The sequence below is a fragment of the Eutrigla gurnardus genome (assembly GCF_963514095.1).
Source record: "Eutrigla gurnardus genome assembly, chromosome: 12".
NCBI lineage: Eukaryota > Metazoa > Chordata > Actinopteri > Perciformes > Triglidae > Eutrigla > Eutrigla gurnardus.
Genome location: NC_139926.1, coordinates 28,150,005 through 28,167,395, shown reverse-complemented (window position 1 = coordinate 28,167,395; position 17,391 = coordinate 28,150,005). Strand labels below are relative to the sequence as shown.

General features: G+C 42.1%; 1 protein-coding gene across 1 annotated transcript in view; it reads right to left on the bottom strand.

Moving 5' to 3' along the window:
* Window positions 1-12,758, bottom strand: part of ttn.2 (titin, tandem duplicate 2) — a 224,101-nt gene extending 211,343 nt beyond the window's left edge. The window contains exons 1-15 of the mRNA XM_084022030.1: window positions 12,654-12,758; window positions 12,186-12,389; window positions 11,356-11,643; window positions 11,163-11,245; window positions 9,748-9,962; window positions 9,561-9,636; window positions 7,572-7,721; window positions 4,437-4,496; window positions 2,556-2,814; window positions 2,201-2,270; window positions 1,921-2,118; window positions 1,226-1,368; window positions 986-1,134; window positions 642-869; window positions 63-304 (exon numbers count right to left, since the gene is read on the bottom strand). Coding sequence (XP_083878156.1) covers window positions 63-304; window positions 642-869; window positions 986-1,134; window positions 1,226-1,368; window positions 1,921-2,118; window positions 2,201-2,270; window positions 2,556-2,814; window positions 4,437-4,496; window positions 7,572-7,721; window positions 9,561-9,636; window positions 9,748-9,962; window positions 11,163-11,245; window positions 11,356-11,643; window positions 12,186-12,389; window positions 12,654-12,744 — 2,456 coding nt within the window. The 5' untranslated portion in view covers window positions 12,745-12,758. The remainder of the gene's footprint in view (window positions 1-62; window positions 305-641; window positions 870-985; window positions 1,135-1,225; window positions 1,369-1,920; window positions 2,119-2,200; window positions 2,271-2,555; window positions 2,815-4,436; window positions 4,497-7,571; window positions 7,722-9,560; window positions 9,637-9,747; window positions 9,963-11,162; window positions 11,246-11,355; window positions 11,644-12,185; window positions 12,390-12,653) is intronic.
* Between the last annotated feature and the right edge of the window lie 4,633 nt (window positions 12,759-17,391).

Genomic DNA, 17,391 nt, shown 5'->3' with positions numbered 1-17,391 from the left:
ACCACAGTTGATACCCAGATGTCCACAGTTGTACACCTGAGAAGTATTTCTTATTTCTTTACCTGATCCTCTGCATCGCTGGCTGTGGTGTGTATCTCTGAGGTGTTACAGCTCCGGATGGCTCAACGTAGAGTTTCCCAGAACTGACAGCATTTCCCTTCACATTGGTGGCGAAGGCAGTGTACACGCCCTCATCCTCTGGTAGAACCACAGCAAGGCGAAGGCTGGCTCGTCCATCTTGGAGAACCTCCATCTGGTGACGGCCACCATGCCTGATACGCTGGCCGTCTTTGTACCAAACAATCTGGTAGAAGAGAAGATCGTTTTATCAATCAATACAACGTCTCAATATCAGGAGCTAAGCTTTCCTAAGGAAAATAAGTCTTCTCTAATACAGAAATAAATCAGCTGTACGTATATACACAATTACACTGACATCTATTAAAATCAGGTATTAACTTGGCTGAACAGATTAACAAGAGCCCAAAGTCAGTTACAATGAGAGTCAACCCAATACTGCCTATTTATGATGTTGCATCAAAGTTTATAAAAACACACTATAAATATAAATAGGGTCATTGTGAAATATGGGCTGTATTTGCCATACAATGCCACGTTTGGTAAGCTTTTCAGCTCAGCACCTTCGGCAGCGGGTTTCCACCCATCTTGCAGTGGAAAGTGACGCCCATTCCATCCATGATCCTGTAGTTTTTGACCGGCGTATCAAAAGCCGGCTGCACCACTTCCTCCTCTGCTGCAGTCACCATCAGCTCTCCGTCCTCCGTCACCAGCTCTCTGTAGGTAATCCTCATGATACGGAGCTCAATCTCCTGGATGATCCTCTCCTCAAAGGCAGAAATGAGAAACTCCTACAAAAAGAGTTTTTATGTGTTTAACATGAAATATGAACTGACACTATATATATACTTATATATATACTTATACAATGATATCACAGAACAATGGATGTTTAGAAAGAAAGTACCGTTTCTGAGACAAAGCTCATGGGGGTCGTCACCCTCCTCTGTTCCAGCTCGTATTCACTCACGATCACAGAGGGTTCCTGAACAACAGTCGTTGTCACTTCAGTTTTATACGTCATGTCCTGTTGCTTCATGTAGGCTTCATATTCCTCTGGAAAAACAGATGCAGTCACACTGTGAGACACCGATCGAACTAAAGCATTCAAGCAGTTTGTCAGAAAGAAACAGAAGGATGCTGGTACCTTCCTCCAGCAGGTTGGCGGAGGCGGAGGCTTCTCCTTGTTGATTCTTGAGGAAGATGGAGTATTCTCCAGCATCATCAGCAAAAGTCATGGAGATCTCCAGTTTGCATTCTCCAGTCTCCTTCTTGTAGGTGACTCTGTATCTGTTGGCAAAACAAAAAGCAATAGTTAAACAAACTATATAATAATATAGCAACTTTGGTAAACAATGGTGGGGGTTTTAGTAAGCTAGGCGGCTGGTGTCGAATAGACGATGGTATGTAGTAACACTGGTCTAGTCCTTTGAGAATATTTAGAATTTAGAAAAAAAAATATTATGAACAGAGCATTCATTTTTCTGAGCATATGGTAAATGGTAAATTATTGCAATTCTATAGTATTTTCTAGTCTTTCTGACCACTCAAGGCTCCTTACACTACATTCAGTCTATATTCAGTCTTTCACACACATTCATACACTGATGGCAGAGGAGCTGCCTGCACATCACAACCTGGTCTAGTCAGACATATTTACAAGCCGATGGTTCACAGAGTGAGTAGGACCTGGTGGAGCTTTTCAGAACTGGACCTCGACTATGAAACATTTGGACAATAACAAATGTGAGGAGGCCCTGGTGGAACTTTGCAGAACTGGACCACAACTATGAAAAATTTGAACAATAACAGGTGTGAGGAGACCCTGGTAGAGCATGGTACCTGTATCCAGTAGTTAGTGGCACACCACTCTTCTTCCAGATGATGTGAGGTTTGGGGTTTCCTCCAACTTGGCATTCAAAGACAACTCCTCCTCCCTCCACCAGCTTCTGAATGGTCGGCTTCTTGATGAAGAAGGGAGCGCTGGACTCTCCTGCACTCACCTCCACCATCACCTGTTGCTTGGTGTCCACCGCAGCACTGCAGTAAACCACAGCTGGTCAAACACTGATTTGATGTTACAGTGGATGATTTATTACTGATTTTGACATTTACAACTCACACTTTCTCTTGAGTGATTCCAGTTTCAGAGACAGTCGTTATTTCTTCTCTGCTCTCAATCTCTTCTGACACTAGAACAGAGAGAACAAAATGTGAGTGATGGACAAAAAAACAAAACATATCTTCAGATTCATGATTGATGTTCTACCTTCAGGATGGAGATCACTTTCTATTTATTTCTAATTGAATCTATCACAGTCAACCTAAAGTTACGGTAATTTAACTGTTCTGTCTGTACTTGCGACAGTTAAAAGGCCGCTAATTGATTGAGTTGGGAATTATTTTCCTTTCATGATTGAATTCAATATTCACACGTTTTCATGTGACTTTCGTCTATGACTCAACTACATGGTTACCTTTGACAAGCAGGTAGCAGGAAGTGCTGACGGTGCCCGCCTCGCTAGTGGCAGTGCAGGTGAAGCGACCGCTGTCTTCAGCAAACGCCTCGCGGATCACCAGCTGGGCAAATCCATTAACATAGCTGATCTGGAAGTCGGTCGAGCTCTCGATCTTGTAGTCCTCTCTGAACCACAAGATGGTGGGAGCTGGTTGACCGCTGATCTGACACTCCAGGGTCAACGACTCACCCTCTGTCACAGTGACATTCTTCAGGCCCTGCACAGAGAAACAATGACATCTTCAGTAGCTGTCATACACCTTCATATACCCTAATACGCCTTCACACATCCTCATACACCCCTACACACCATCATATACCCTCATACGCCTTTACATACCCTCATACCCCTCTACACACATTCATAGACATTCAAACGCCTTCACACACCCTCCTACGCCTTAATATACCCTCATACACACTTAAACGCTTTCATATACTCTCATCCACCCTAAAACACCTTCATATACCCTCATACGCCTTCATATACCCTCAAATGCCTTTATATACCCTCATACAACCTCAAACACCTTTATTTACCCTCAAACGTCTACATACACCCTCAAACACCTTCATATAAACCACATTTTGTCTGGAGAAAGGAAGGAAGCTGTTTTTTATCATGTTGGTAAGTCAGAAACTAATTGTAGATTTGGATTTAGGCATTCTGTGAGTAAAGCTAGTTGTAACATTTTGTCTTGTCTAGAAAGCTTGTTGTTTAAATTCTTGTGAAGCTGTGCATACTGAGTGGGCAATTAGCTAGTTTCAGCCAGCTCAGCTGTAGTGAATAGACTTGATTGGAGGGAGGGGCCCCAGTCTGCGCATGAGGTAAACTGAGCACTTAAAAGCTTGTCACTACAGCGTCAGCTGCAGCGTCAGGACAGCCAAACGAAGACAAGGGAGTCTATCTGCGGGAGTCCATTGAGGTAGGCATAACATCTAAACCACCACCCATCGCAGCCATGTGTCCTATCCAAGTCAGGACATCACACTGGAGAAGATTTTACCAGAGACCCTTCGCTCGAGGCTGTAACCCATCCAATCTCTGCTATCCACCATTCTCCACCGGTATGGAACTTGAAGTACAAGGGGGGCTATGGAACTGCCAGTCTGCAGTCAAGAAGGCGGACACCATTTCAGTATATGCCTCCCTGCAGACCCTCCACTTCCTGGCCCTTGGAATGGCTCTATGTCCAAACCCTGTTGTCTGGACACGGGTGTCCCTCAAGGCTCAGTATTAGCACCGCTTCTGTTCTCACTCTACACCAGATCACTAGGTTCTGTAATCACATCGCATGGATTCTCCTACCATTGTTACACAGATGACACCCCCCTGTTCCTCTCTTTTCCCCCGTCCTCTGACACTCACATTGCAACTCGCATCTCGAACTGTCTGGCTGACATCTCTGTCTGGACAACTGCACATCACCTCAAGCTTAACCTGAATAAAACCCTTACCTATAGCACTCTGACAAACACTAAACGTCTAAACCTATAGCAACACTGTTGCTCTTAAGGTATGTTTTGCTGAACAGCTACTACTTTACTCAGACGAGGATCTAACACTTTCTGTTTTTAGCTCTGATATGTTGTGGTTTCTTTGTTTCCTTCTTTTGGCAAATGTACTTATTGTAAGTCGCTTTGGACAAAAGCGTCTGCTAAATGACCTAAATGTAAATGTAAATATACCCTCAAACGCCTTCATATAACCTCATATACCTTCAAAAAGTCATTAATTCTGCAGGAATCTTGTCATTAACTAAGGTTTTGAGTCAGAATACACATTTACTAATTATAGTAATGCTTTCCTTGCTTCCTGAAGGAAATTAACTGTACTTACAGCAATAAGAGTGGGAGGAACAACAGGCTCTGGAACTCTTGCGGGAACTGCAGCTGCTTCCTGAGCAAAAAACAACAGCTCAAGTCAAACACAGAAAACAACAAAGTCAGAAGTGGAGTTCTGTGAGGATGGAGGGGTGGAAGACGGTTAGAACAGATAAAACCCTGCAGAGAGGACAGAGGGATGAAGGTCAACAGGTGAAGACACAAAGAAGAGGATTCTTCATGACGAGGATGAAGGGCAGTGTGTGATTGGCTGCGTTATGGTGAAGACGAGGTACGCAGGTGACAGTCCACATGGGGTTAAATGAGGGGAATTGAAGGGAGGACGAAAGCTGGGGTTCGGACCAACCTGAGGCTCCCAGTCCTCAAACTCCTCCTCACTCATTGCATAGGCTCCACTTGGCTGCAACTCAAACTGATATCTGGTGTCTCTGAAGGGCGGGGGGAGGGGCTCTGGCATCAAGCGTACCTCCACCGCGGCTGCTCTGCGAGATGGACTGGGAGACTTAACAGGTTTGATGAGCTTTCTGGGAGCAGAGGATGAGGACAGCTCTTTCTGTAGAGTGGCAATGGCAGAGCCGGCGAAGGACACCTGACCGAGCCAACGAGAACAACATTAACCGTCTTCAAAAACAGAGCCTCCCATGTCCAGCTGAGGATTAGTGAGTGGTCCAGACAGAGCCCAGACAGAGCCCAGACAGAGCCCAGACAGAACCCTGACAGAACCCTGACAGAGCCCAGACAGAGTCCTACAGAGCCCAGACAGAGTCCTGACAGAGCCCTGACAGAGCCCAGACAGAGCCCTGACAGAGCCCTACAGAGCCCTGACAGAGCCCTACAGAGCCCTGACAGAGCCCTGACAGAGCCCTGACAGAGCCCAGACAGAGCCCAGACAGAGTCCTACAGAGCCCAGACAGAGTCCTGACAGAGTCCTGACAGAGTCCTGACAGAGCCCAGACAGAGCCCTGACAGAGTCCTGACAGAGCCCAGACAGAGCCCAGACAGAGCCCTGACAGAGTCCTGACAGAGCCCAGATAGAGCCCAGACAGAGTCCTGACAGAGCCCAGACAGAGCCCAGACAGAGTCCTGACAGAGCCCAGACAGAGCCCTGACAGAGTCCAGACAGAGTCCAGACAGAGCCCTGACAGAGTCCAGACAGAGTCAGAGTTCCTCTGAGGAAATAGTCAAAGCATTAGCTGCCAGGAGTAATGACACAGCATGACAACACACGTGTTTATGTACACAATGAAAAGGGAGGTAGGACTTCTATCATTACACTTTAATTAATCATAGATTCACAATTATATAATTGTGTCTCTGGGACATTGACATTAAGTCCCTTCACTCTTTTTATTTGTGGAACAGGTGAAACAAGATTTTGCCAGGTGATTTTTTTGCTCAGGATAATATTTGAGTGTTGGTGTAATACTAATTTTGTAAGTGATCCACTACTTCCATCCATCCATTGTCTACCGCTTATCCTGTATTGTTTGTCAGTATTTTGTCTATCAAAATACTGACAAACAAAAGCACAAAAAAAAAAAAAAAATCACCTGCCAAAACTTTCCCCACCCATTTCACAAATGATAAAAAAAGGAACTTGTAAAGAATGTTTTATTCAGCCATGAACACATGAGTGACCATAATTGGCATTGTTTTAGAAAAAGGATGACCAGATAGTTTTCCATCTTCTTCCCTACAGCTGATCCCTCAAATGTAGCTGAAGAGACATTTTTGATTTACCTTTACCTCATTAAAAGAGGAATGTACTCTGACTCTGTTTTGGTAAGATCACAACAACCAGATGGTTGAGATACTGACCATACCGATCAAACACAACGTGATGCAACACTTCAGGATGAAAGACACTGTGAGGATGAAGTCAAAGTCAACCACGCCACAGACTGAACGTTAAGATGTGTGTCTGTTAAAGATGGAGAATTGTGGATGAGGACGGCGGCCTGCAGCTCCTCTCTTACCTCGTGGCTCGTTTCATGTTTTGGGACAGAAACTTTAGAAACTGTGAAATGTGGAACTGAATTTGGAGAGACACCAGTGTCCGTGTGGGAAGAGGCTTCTGTCGTTCTCTGAATCTGGAGTGACCAATAGAGTTTATAGAACAGGTAAGAAAACGGAGGTTCTGATTGTCAGAAATCTGATCTTATATGAAACTCCGCCGACCTGGGAGACTTGGTGGACCTGGACTCTGATCTGCTCTGATGTCACAGCCACAGCAGCTGGTGGCTCAGCAGGAAGTGTTACAGTTAAGATGTTGTGTTTCTCTTCAGTTGCCGCCACCTGCTGCTTTATCTCCACCTCTACAGCATCCTGCTCTTCAGCTCCACCGCCCTCCACATGCACGGGCCGGCGGACGCGAGCAAGGTCAAGGGCTGCCACTACAGTGGCTACCGCCTCGGCTTTGACCCCGCCCTCAGCCTGGAGACATAAAATCAGCACATTGAGCTCAGGACCCCCACGGAGGAAATACTCGAAGAAAAGCCCTAAAGACTGAAAAAAGACTTCATATTATACATACAAGAAAAGAAAAAACAATCGCTGAAGACATGAAGACATGCTTAGAGCAACACTGGCACTGAAACAAGGAGAGACGAGTTTCATTAAAAGCAGCAGAAAAAAATATAACATAATGAATCATGAACCCTTTGCAGGAGCCTTTGTGCTGCACCGCTCCTGTGATTTTCCCTCCGACCGAAGCCAATATGCCGGGGTGAGTGGGCACCACCAGGCCTGAACACACCTCTATGGGAAACACCCGTCACCATAGAAGTTAGAGACTGAGTGAGACTTGAAAATCCCCATTAGGAGCAGCTAAAATAGGATTCAAGTACAATTAGAAGCTCTTCTTATTGTGCGTTTGTCTGGGTTTATGGGACAAGCCTGGTCTTTGATTTGGTAATTTAGACGAATGGAGCTGAACATGTTCTGTCAGTTCAGGTACATGAAGAGAAGAAGTGAAAGAATAAAGAAAATGAAGTGAGATAAATGGATCTTTTGGGAGCAGACATGGTAAGTCTACCTGCCTGACGCATCACCTGACTCATAGTTCAACCCACATTTACTGTTCCCGCTCAACGCTTAATCAGCATGCAGATCCACATGACAAGGTCCTCACCTCTCTGGGGACCTGCTGCTCCCACTGCCTCTCCACATGGAGCTGGGTGGCGCTGCTCACACTGGCCATGCTGGTCATACTGGTGTAACTGGCTTCAGACACGTAGCCCTGTTGCTTCCAGGGGGGCAGGACCTCGGCAGAGCCTGAGAGCTGCAAGAGGAGGTCGGTCTTTTAGCAGACATGACTAAAGCTAACTAAGAGGATAAGTCGTCTAAAGCTAACTAAGAGGTTAAGAAGTCTAAAGCTAACTAAGAGGTTTCGTTGTATAAAGCTAACTAAGAGGTTAAGTAGTCTAAAGCTAACTAAGAGGTTTCGTTGTATAAAGCTAACTAAGAGGTTAAGTAGTCTAAAGCTAACTAAGAGGTTTCGTTGTATAAAGCTAACTAAGAGGATAAGTCGTCTAAAGCTAACTAAGAGGTTAAGTAGTCTAAAGCTAACTAAGAGGTTTCGTTGTATAAAGCTAACTAAGAGGTTTTGTTGTATAAAGCTAACTAAGAGGTTAAGTAGTCTAAAGCTAACTAAGAGGTTTCGTTGTATAAAGCTAACTAAGAGGATAAGTCGTCTAAAGCTAACTAAGAGGTTAAGTAGTCTAAAGCTAACTAAGAGGTTTCGTTGTATAAAGCTAACTAAGAGGATAAGTTGTCCAAAGCTAACTAAGATGTTTCGTTGTATAAAGCTAACTAAGAGGATACGTTGTCTAAAGCTAACTAAGAGGATAAGTTGTCCAAAGCTAACTAAGATGTTTCGTTGTATAAAGCTAACTAAGAGGATAAGTAGTCTAAAGCTAACTAAGAGGTTTCGTTGTATAAAGCTAACTAAGAGGTTTCGTTGTATAAAGCTAACTAAGAGGTTAAGTAGTCTAAAGCTAACTAAGAGGTTTCGTTGTATAAAGCTAACTAAGAGGATAAGTCGTCTAAGGCTAACTAAGAGGTTAAGTAGTCTAAAGCTAACTAAGAGGTTTCGTTGTATAAAGCTAACTACGAGGTTAAGTCGTCTAAAGCTAACTAAGAGGTTTCATTGTATAAAGCTAACTAAGAGGTTAAGTAGTCTAAAGCTAACTAAGAGGTTTCGTTGTATAAAGCTAACTACGAGGTTAAGTAGTCTAAAGCTAACACAGAGGTTTCATTGTCTAAAGCTAACTAAGAGGTTTCATTGTATCAAGCTAACTAAGAGGATAAGTTGTCTAAAGCTAACTTAGAGGTTTCATTGTATAAAGCTAACTAAGAGGATAAGTTGTCTAAAGCTAACTAAGAGGTTTCATTGTATCAAGCTAACTAAGAGGATAAGTTGTCTAAAGCTAACTTAGAGGTTTCATTGTATAAAGCTAACTAAGAGGATAAGTTGTCTAAAGCTAACTAAGAGGTTTCATTGTATAAAGCTAACTAAGAGGGTAAGTAGTCTAAAGCTAACTAAGAGGTTTCATTGTATCAAGCTAACTAAGAGGATAAGTTGTCTAAAGCTAACTTAGAGGTTTCATTGTATAAAGCTAACTAAGAGGATAAGTTGTCTAAAGCTAACTAAGAGGTTTCATTGTATCAAGCTCACTAAGAGGATAAGTTGTCTAAAGCTAACTTAGAGGTTTCATTGTATAAAGCTAACTAAGAGGATAAGTTGTCTAAAGCTAACTAAGAGGTTTCATTGTATAAAGCTAACTAAGAGGGTAAGTAGTCTAAAGCTAACTAAGAGGTTTCGTTGTATAAAGCTAACTAAGAGGGTAAGTAGTCTAAAGCTAACTTAGAGGTTTCGTTGTATAAAGCTAACTAAGAGGGTAAGTCGTCTAAAGCAAACTTAGAGGTTTAATTGTATAAAGCTTGGTTGGTTTCATTACCTGAGCCCAACGTTTTGTAGTGTAATGTCGTCCTAGGTTCTGGTAAAAACCCTGGTTCAGACACTAATGATACTTCCAGTTGAAAGTTGGTGCTATCAGTAGATTTGAGAACTTTGTGACTATTTGACAAACTGCCTTGGTACTTTGTTGACTGTCCTCACCCTTTTCCTGGTCATGATGGGAGACTTGACGGGTCTGATGGGGGACACCGACGGTCTGCTGGAGGGAGAAACGGGTCTGCAGACAACACAGATTACAACACCATATTCAATCAGTCGGATTTTTATTGTCAGGGATTCTACGACAGTCGTAACCCTGGATCACTGGGCTCAACGGTGGCGGTCCTACCTGACAGGTGCAGGTGTCGGCCCCTTCACGTGGCGGACAGGTGAAGGTGACTGCTGGCGTCCTCCTGACACCTTGGAAACAAAAGAGGGTGGGGACATGGAGGTGGGCTTTGGGGGAACCCGCGGAGGGGTTTTGTGAGTCAAATGCTGAGTCATCATTCCTCCTTCGACGTGCATTTCCATCATGGTGGAGGTCTGGAAACTGGCCTCCATCTTCTGAAGGGAACAATCACATGATGAGTCAGGTAACCTAGAATTTGATTCTCAAGATTCTCATCTTGTGATGAACCTTTGGTGGGAGAGTCATGAAGTCATTGTGCAACATGTAGCTATTAGTGACCTCACAATGCCCAAATTGTGACTTTTTAACAATACTCTGCCTAAATATCTGGATACCGATACTGAAACAATATCAAATCTAAATCGTCAGGAAAGGTAATGGAAAAATAGATGACAGAACATGGAACTGATAATTAAAAATGGAATTATGATGTTTTACAGTAATTTGATGTCCCCTGTACTAAAACAAAAAAAAATGTAGACTGTACTATACTGGTCCTACGGGTGCTTCTCTTGTAACTGCAGACTGTACTACATGGGTCCTACGGGTACTTCTCTAGTAACTGTAGACTGTACTACACCGGTCCTACGGGTACTTCTCTAGTAACTGTAGACTGTACTACACCGGTCCTACGGGTGCTTCTCTAGTAACTGTAGACTGTACTACACCGGCCCTACGGGTACTTCTCTAGTAACTGTAGACTGTACTACACCGGTCCTACGGGTACTTCTCTAGTAACTGTAGACTGTACTACACGGGTCCTAAGGGTACTTCTCTAGTAACTGTAGACTGTACTACACCGGCCCTACGGGTACTTCTCTAGTAACTGTAGACTGTACTACAACTGTCCTACGGGTACTTCTCTAGTAACTGTAGACTGTACTACAACTGTCCTACGGGTACTTCTCTAGTAACTGTAGACTGTACTACACCGGTCCTAAGGGTACTTCTCTAGTAACTGTAGACTGTACTACACCGGCCCTACGGGTACTTCTCTAGTAACTGTAGACTGTACTACACCGGTCCTACGGGTGCTTCTCTAGTAACTGTAGACTGTACTACACCGGTCCTAAGGGTACTTCTCTAGTAACTGTAGACTGTACTACACCGGTCCTACGGGTGCTTCTCTAGTAACTGTAGACTGTACTACACCGGTCCTACGGGTACTTCTCTAGTAACTGTAGACTGTACTACACCGGTCCTACGGGTACTTCTCTAGTAACTGTAGACTGTACTGTACTGTAATATCTCATTTATCTTATTGTCAAAATCACTGGAAGACAACATCCTAATTGATTAATGGCTCAGCCAAATTTAAGCAGATAATTGAGCAGGTTGTGTTTTTACAGTCTCACCCTCTGAACTCTGGCGTGGGACGTGGACATCTGGGACGAGGACACAAGAGTCTTAGTTTTCTTAGCAGGTACAGCCTCCTCACCTGCAGCAGAAACACATGAGACAACAAACGAGTCAGGATCACTGGGGTTCTCAGATTACTTCTTTAGAAGTAAGACATTCACTGAGTGGATCTAGTAACAAAGGTCTTACCCTGAACCAGCAGCTCACAGGTGGAGGTGGCTCGTCCACTGCTGTTGGTGGCGGTCACAGAATATGTCCCAGAATCCTCTGGGAAGGCTTCAGCGATCATCAGACTGTACAGTTCTCCTTCCTGGAGGATCCTGAAGTCGGAAGAGCTCTGGATCTCGGCTCCCTCTCTGTAAAACTTCACCACAGGCGTTGGGATACCCGAGACACGGACGTCCAGTCTCACCTGGCTGCCCTGTCTCACTGTGGAGCTCTGTAGTCTCTGAAGGAAGTTAGGAGGCGCCGTCTCCGCTGCAGACAAAAGAAAAAATGCCTCATTACGCATTACTCCATTTACATGGAGTTATTTTAACATGCATGTAAAGGTTACAACCCTCTTTCACATATTAGCTGGTCAGCATATTAACATGGTCTGGTATAGTCGACATATGGAGGACTCAGACACATGATCCTTCCTGGTTCAAGTTAATCGCTTTATAAACTACAATTATTATAATTCCTCTTTAGGAAAGTTATACTGCAACAGCTGCATCTGTATCGGCTTGATCACCTGATTAACAGGCTGCATTTAGACCCACACTGATATTGGAACACAATATCCAACTGGTCTGAGAGGAGACTAAAGATTAAAGCCTGAGCCCGGGTCCCCCACTGTAGAATTATGAAATAAAGTGGTCCGAGAAGTGAAATCACGCCCACTTCTGTATGATTCCCTGCGGTTGCTTTATGTCTTATACGTTATTTGACATCTTTGGTTATTTGACATCTTTGGTTATTTGACATCTTTGTGGTTGGTTAAAGTCTTGTTGTGGTCGTTTTTTCTGTGCTCTCACCTGTAACGAGGAGTTCAGCTGTACTTGTGGCTTGTCCAGCACCGTTGGTGGCTCTGACCGAGAATCTCCCGCTGTGTGCGGCGGTCACAGCGGGGATCCTCAGAACAGCGCGGCCATCGCTGAACGAGATCTGAATGCCGGGCAAAGCGGCGGCAGAAAGAACCTGACCATCACGGAACCAGCTCACCTCAGGAACTGGAGAACCTGCAGAGAACACAAGGACCAGATCAGTCTGGACCTCCAGAACTCTGAACAGGTGAGCTGATGATAGATTCAGTTAGGCTCAAATTAAGTTTAATGTCATAAACCGTTATTAATATCTTTATTAATATATTTGTTAATGTTTAGATTTCGTGGTCAGGAAACATTCTGGACAACTAAACTTATTATTTTTAATTTTAAGAGTAAAAGCAGTGAAACATCATGAGATAGTTTGTGTGGAACAGAAACAACACAAAGCTTCCTCACCACTAACTTGAGCCTCGAACGTCGCAGCACTACCCTCTAGTGCCACGACGCTCTGCAGCGGCTGTGTGAACGTCGGCGCCTGTGTAGACATGTTGGTCGGCACCCTGCAGGAAATACACAACACACGATAAAACAAATGGCCAGAACTCATCAAAACAGGAGCACAAACATTTAATAATTCACTCCAAAAAATAAATTTAAAAGACAAAATGTCGGAGCGCCGGACAGGTCAGTCGCTCCATGGTAGAGTTGTTGCCCCCCGTACTGAGGCTAAGTCCTCACTGAGCGGCTCCCGGTTTAAATCCTACCGGCAGCCCTTTCACCATGTCGTCCCCCTCTCTCTCCCACCTGGCCCCAATGAAAACAGGCGAACAGCCAAAAAAAATTCAACTTAAAAAAAAGACAAAACGTACTTCCATCTTCAATGGAAGTACGTTTTGTCTTTTTTTTGGTCTTTTTTTTGGTTGGGACCAGCTGCTCAGAGGAAACAATCGTTTTACAGGATGACAGCCAGTAAAGAGTCACCGCTCTCAACTGTCCCACCACACAACAAGAATAATACTAATATAAATCAATAAACAAAGGTTTAAACAGATTTATCATTTCAAAGAATATCAAAATCTTTTCCTTTTTATCTTCACATTCTTCTTCCAAACCTGGTGCCAACATTACCCATGTTCAAACCCTTCATCTGTTTAATCATCTCAAGCTAAAGAATGAAACGTATGTTATAGGTATGTTTCATGGACAATGATATTGAAGAAAATCTGATCAAGATATCAACACAGCTGATCACTGACAGGAAGCAGAAAGACACTTTGGTCTGAAGAAGACGTCCTGCTGTGTTTTATCTCGTCTCTGACAGCTGCCCTGCTGACTGTGTGATAAAGATTGTGGGTTTGATCCCCTCAGGGTTTATTTATAGGAGGTCTATCCCAGGCTCTATGAGGTCTGGCTGATCCATCACAGAGCTCAGAGCAGATAACAACACCTGTTCAACAGGTGCTGAACTTGTCTGTGATCTCACAGCATCTAATTTTTAATGTTAAGTACATATTTAGTACTGTGGTAATAAAAAGGATTACAATTAAATTACAATTAAAAAGGAGACAGAAAACAGACAAAAAAAATCTATTTAAAAATGCCCATTTTTAAATTTAAAGACAAAAATATATTCCGTTTTACTACATTTTATTTTGTAGTTCCAATATAAGCTGTAAATTTGATATATTTATGAGTTCAGTTAATATACAAGGTTTATAACCAGCAGTATTAAGTTTGATTACAAAATGTTACTGGAAAAACCAATAACCTTTAAATCGATGCAAACACACATGTATTCACATCTACAGACTGTCTTCAGTCCAAACAACAAGGTCTGTGCTGTATTTATGTCTAGATGACCTTATTTGGAGTGTTGATGGAGCAGTACAATATTAGCATAGCATAGCACCGATCAACCAGACCAGAACTGGGACTTCAACATGTACAATGCAGCAATAGTGGTCTTTCAGCCATGATGGAGGAGACCTGGTTGGGGTCTCCTCTCTGGAGCGGGGGAGCATCCGTCTAGATGTGTCACCCCAACAGCCCGAAAAATGTGCTCTCCCAGGAAATAATCTGTAGAGTCCCAACATCAAAACTAGTCTAGTAAACTAGTCTGTAGAGTCCTAACATCAAAACTAGTCTAGTAAACTAGTCTGTAGAGTCCTAACGTCAACATTAACTAGTAAACTAGTCTGTAGAGTCCTAACGTCAACATGAAACTAGTCTAGTAAACTAGTCTGTAGAGCCCTAACGTCAACATTGAACTAGTCTAGTAAACTAGTCTGTAGAGTCCTAACATCAACATTAAACTAGTCTAGTAAACTAGTCTGTAGAGTCCTAACGTCAACATGAAACTAGTCTAGTAAACTAGTCTGTAGAGTCCTAACATCAACATTAAACTAGTCTAGTAAACTAGTCTGTAGAGTTATAACGTCAACATTAACTAGTAAACTAGTCTGTAGAGTCCTAACGTCAACATTAAACTAGTCTCGTAAACTAGTCTGTAGAGTCCTAACATCAACATTAACCTAGTCTAGTAAACTAGTCTGTAGAGCCCTAACGTCAACATTAACCTAGTCTTGTAAACTGGTCTGTAGAGTCCTAACGTCAACATTAACTAGTAAACTAATCTGTAGAGTCCTAACATCAACATTGAACTAGTCTAGTAAACTAGTCTGTAGAGTCCTAACGTCAACATTAACTAGTAAACTAGTCTGTAGAGTCCTAACGTCAACATTAACCTAGTCCAGTAAACTAGTCTGTAGAGTCCTAACGTCAACATTAACCTAGTCTTGTAAACTGGTCTGTAGAGTCCTAACGTCAACATTAACTAGTAAACTAATCTGTAGAGTCCTAACATCAACATTAAACTAGTCTAGTAAACTAGTCTGTAGAGTCCTAACGTCAACATTAACTAGTAAACTAGTCTGTAGAGTCCTAACGTCAACATTAACCTAGTCTAGTAAACTAGTCTGTAGAGTCCTAACGTCAACATTGAACTAGTCTAGTAAACTAGTCTGTAGAGTCCTAACATCAACATTAAACTAGTCTAGTAAACTAGTCTGTAGAGTCCTAACGTCAACATGAAACTAGTCTAGTAAACTAGTCTGTAGAGTCCTAACATCAACATTAAACTAGTCTAGTAAACTAGTCTGTAGAGTTATAACGTCAACATTAACTAGTAAACTAGTCTGTAGAGTCCTAACGTCAACATTAAACTAGTCTCGTAAACTAGTCTGTAGAGTCCTAACATCAACATTAACCTAGTCTAGTAAACTAGTCTGTAGAGTCCTAACGTCAACATTAACCTAGTCTTGTAAACTGGTCTGTAGAGTCCTAACGTCAACATTAACTAGTAAACTAATCTGTAGAGTCCTAACATCAACATTGAACTAGTCTAGTAAACTAGTCTGTAGAGTCCTAACGTCAACATTAACTAGTAAACTAGTCTGTAGAGTCCTAACGTCAACATTAACTAGTAAACTAGTCTGTAGAGTCCTAACGTCAACATTAACCTAGTCTAGTAAACTAGTCTGTAGAGTCCTAACGTCAACATTAACCTAGTCTTGTAAACTGGTCTGTAGAGTCCTAACGTCAACATTAACTAGTAAACTAATCTGTAGAGTCCTAACATCAACATTGAACTAGTCTAGTAAACTAGTCTGTAGAGTTATAACGTCAACATTAACTAGTAAACTAGTCTGTAGAGTCCTAACGTCAACATTAAACTAGTCTCGTAAACTAGTCTGTAGAGTCCTAACGTCAACATTAACCTAGTCTAGTAAACTAGTCTGTAGAGTCCTAACATCAACATTAACTAGTAAACTAGTCTGTAGAGTCCTAACGTCAACATTAAACTAGTCTCGTAAACTAGTCTGTGGAGTCCTAACGTCAACATTGAACTAGTAAACTAATCTGTAGAGTCCTAACATCAACATTGAACTAGTCTAGTAAACTAGTCTGTAGAGTCCTAACATCAACATTGAACTAGTCTAGTAAACTAGTCTGTAGAGTCCTAACATCAACATTACCACCGCCAGACCAATTATAACAGTTATTAAACATTACAAAAACCTACAATTAGATTTGATTCCTACCGGCGGCCCTTTAAGTAGTTCCAATATCAGCTGTAAATTTGATATATATATATATATATATATATATATATATATATATATATATATATATATATATATATATATATATATATATATGTGTGTTCAGTTAATATACAAGTTTCATAACCAGCAGTATTAAGTTTCAATCAAAAAAAAAATCAACATAATAAATTTATTTGCACAAAAATAGGAGGACCCAGCTAGGAGTTTCTCTCACCTTCTCAACAACAAACAGTGCCGACAGCTGTGACGTCAAAGTGACATCACATCCTGGTCATTACAGCTCATAAACACGCCGATTGGTCGGAACGTCCTGGAGAGACTCATCTGAACAACGTGAACTCGTTACAGATTCATGCAGACTAATCAATGAGTAGATCTGTTGGGGCTTGGATTCTATAATATTAGTCTATTTTTAAAAAGAAATGTGTATGCTTGCCGTTTGTGACGTTTTTGCTTTGTGATGTTTATTATCCTAGAGTCTATTTTCATTGTATTTTTTATTTTGCTTATAATAATATGTCAAAAAATGTGGTAGAACATGGAACAGGAAACAATTATTTATGATAAAAATTTAAATAATTGCAATAATAATTTAATGGTATTTCTTATTATGTTATTTTAATGAATCATATGAAGAGTTTATGGGGTTTTTATGGTGCAAATTCAGGGATGCATTATTACCTTGGAAATACTTAAACTGAGGAGCTCAAACTTAATAGGAAATTCAAATACCTTGAATATCCTTGTGTCAGAAGTTACATTGTGAGGAGACATCATGAGGTTTCTGTGAGTCCCTGAACGCCACATCAGAACAGATCTGGTTACAGCTTAACTTAATGTGAAGGCTCGACATCACACACACACCGACATCGGCGGGTTTCTAACCGACACACCGGCGGGTTTCCAACCGACACACCGGTAGCTTGAGTACTTGTTTAAAAAAACATTTAATAAAATGAACAATCTCCTGAATTATTCTCTTTTTCTGCTCATTTGTGGATATATTGACAGCAAACCAGCCCTCATGTGTCTATGATATCATGCTAGACCACTGTTACACTTCTGCTTCA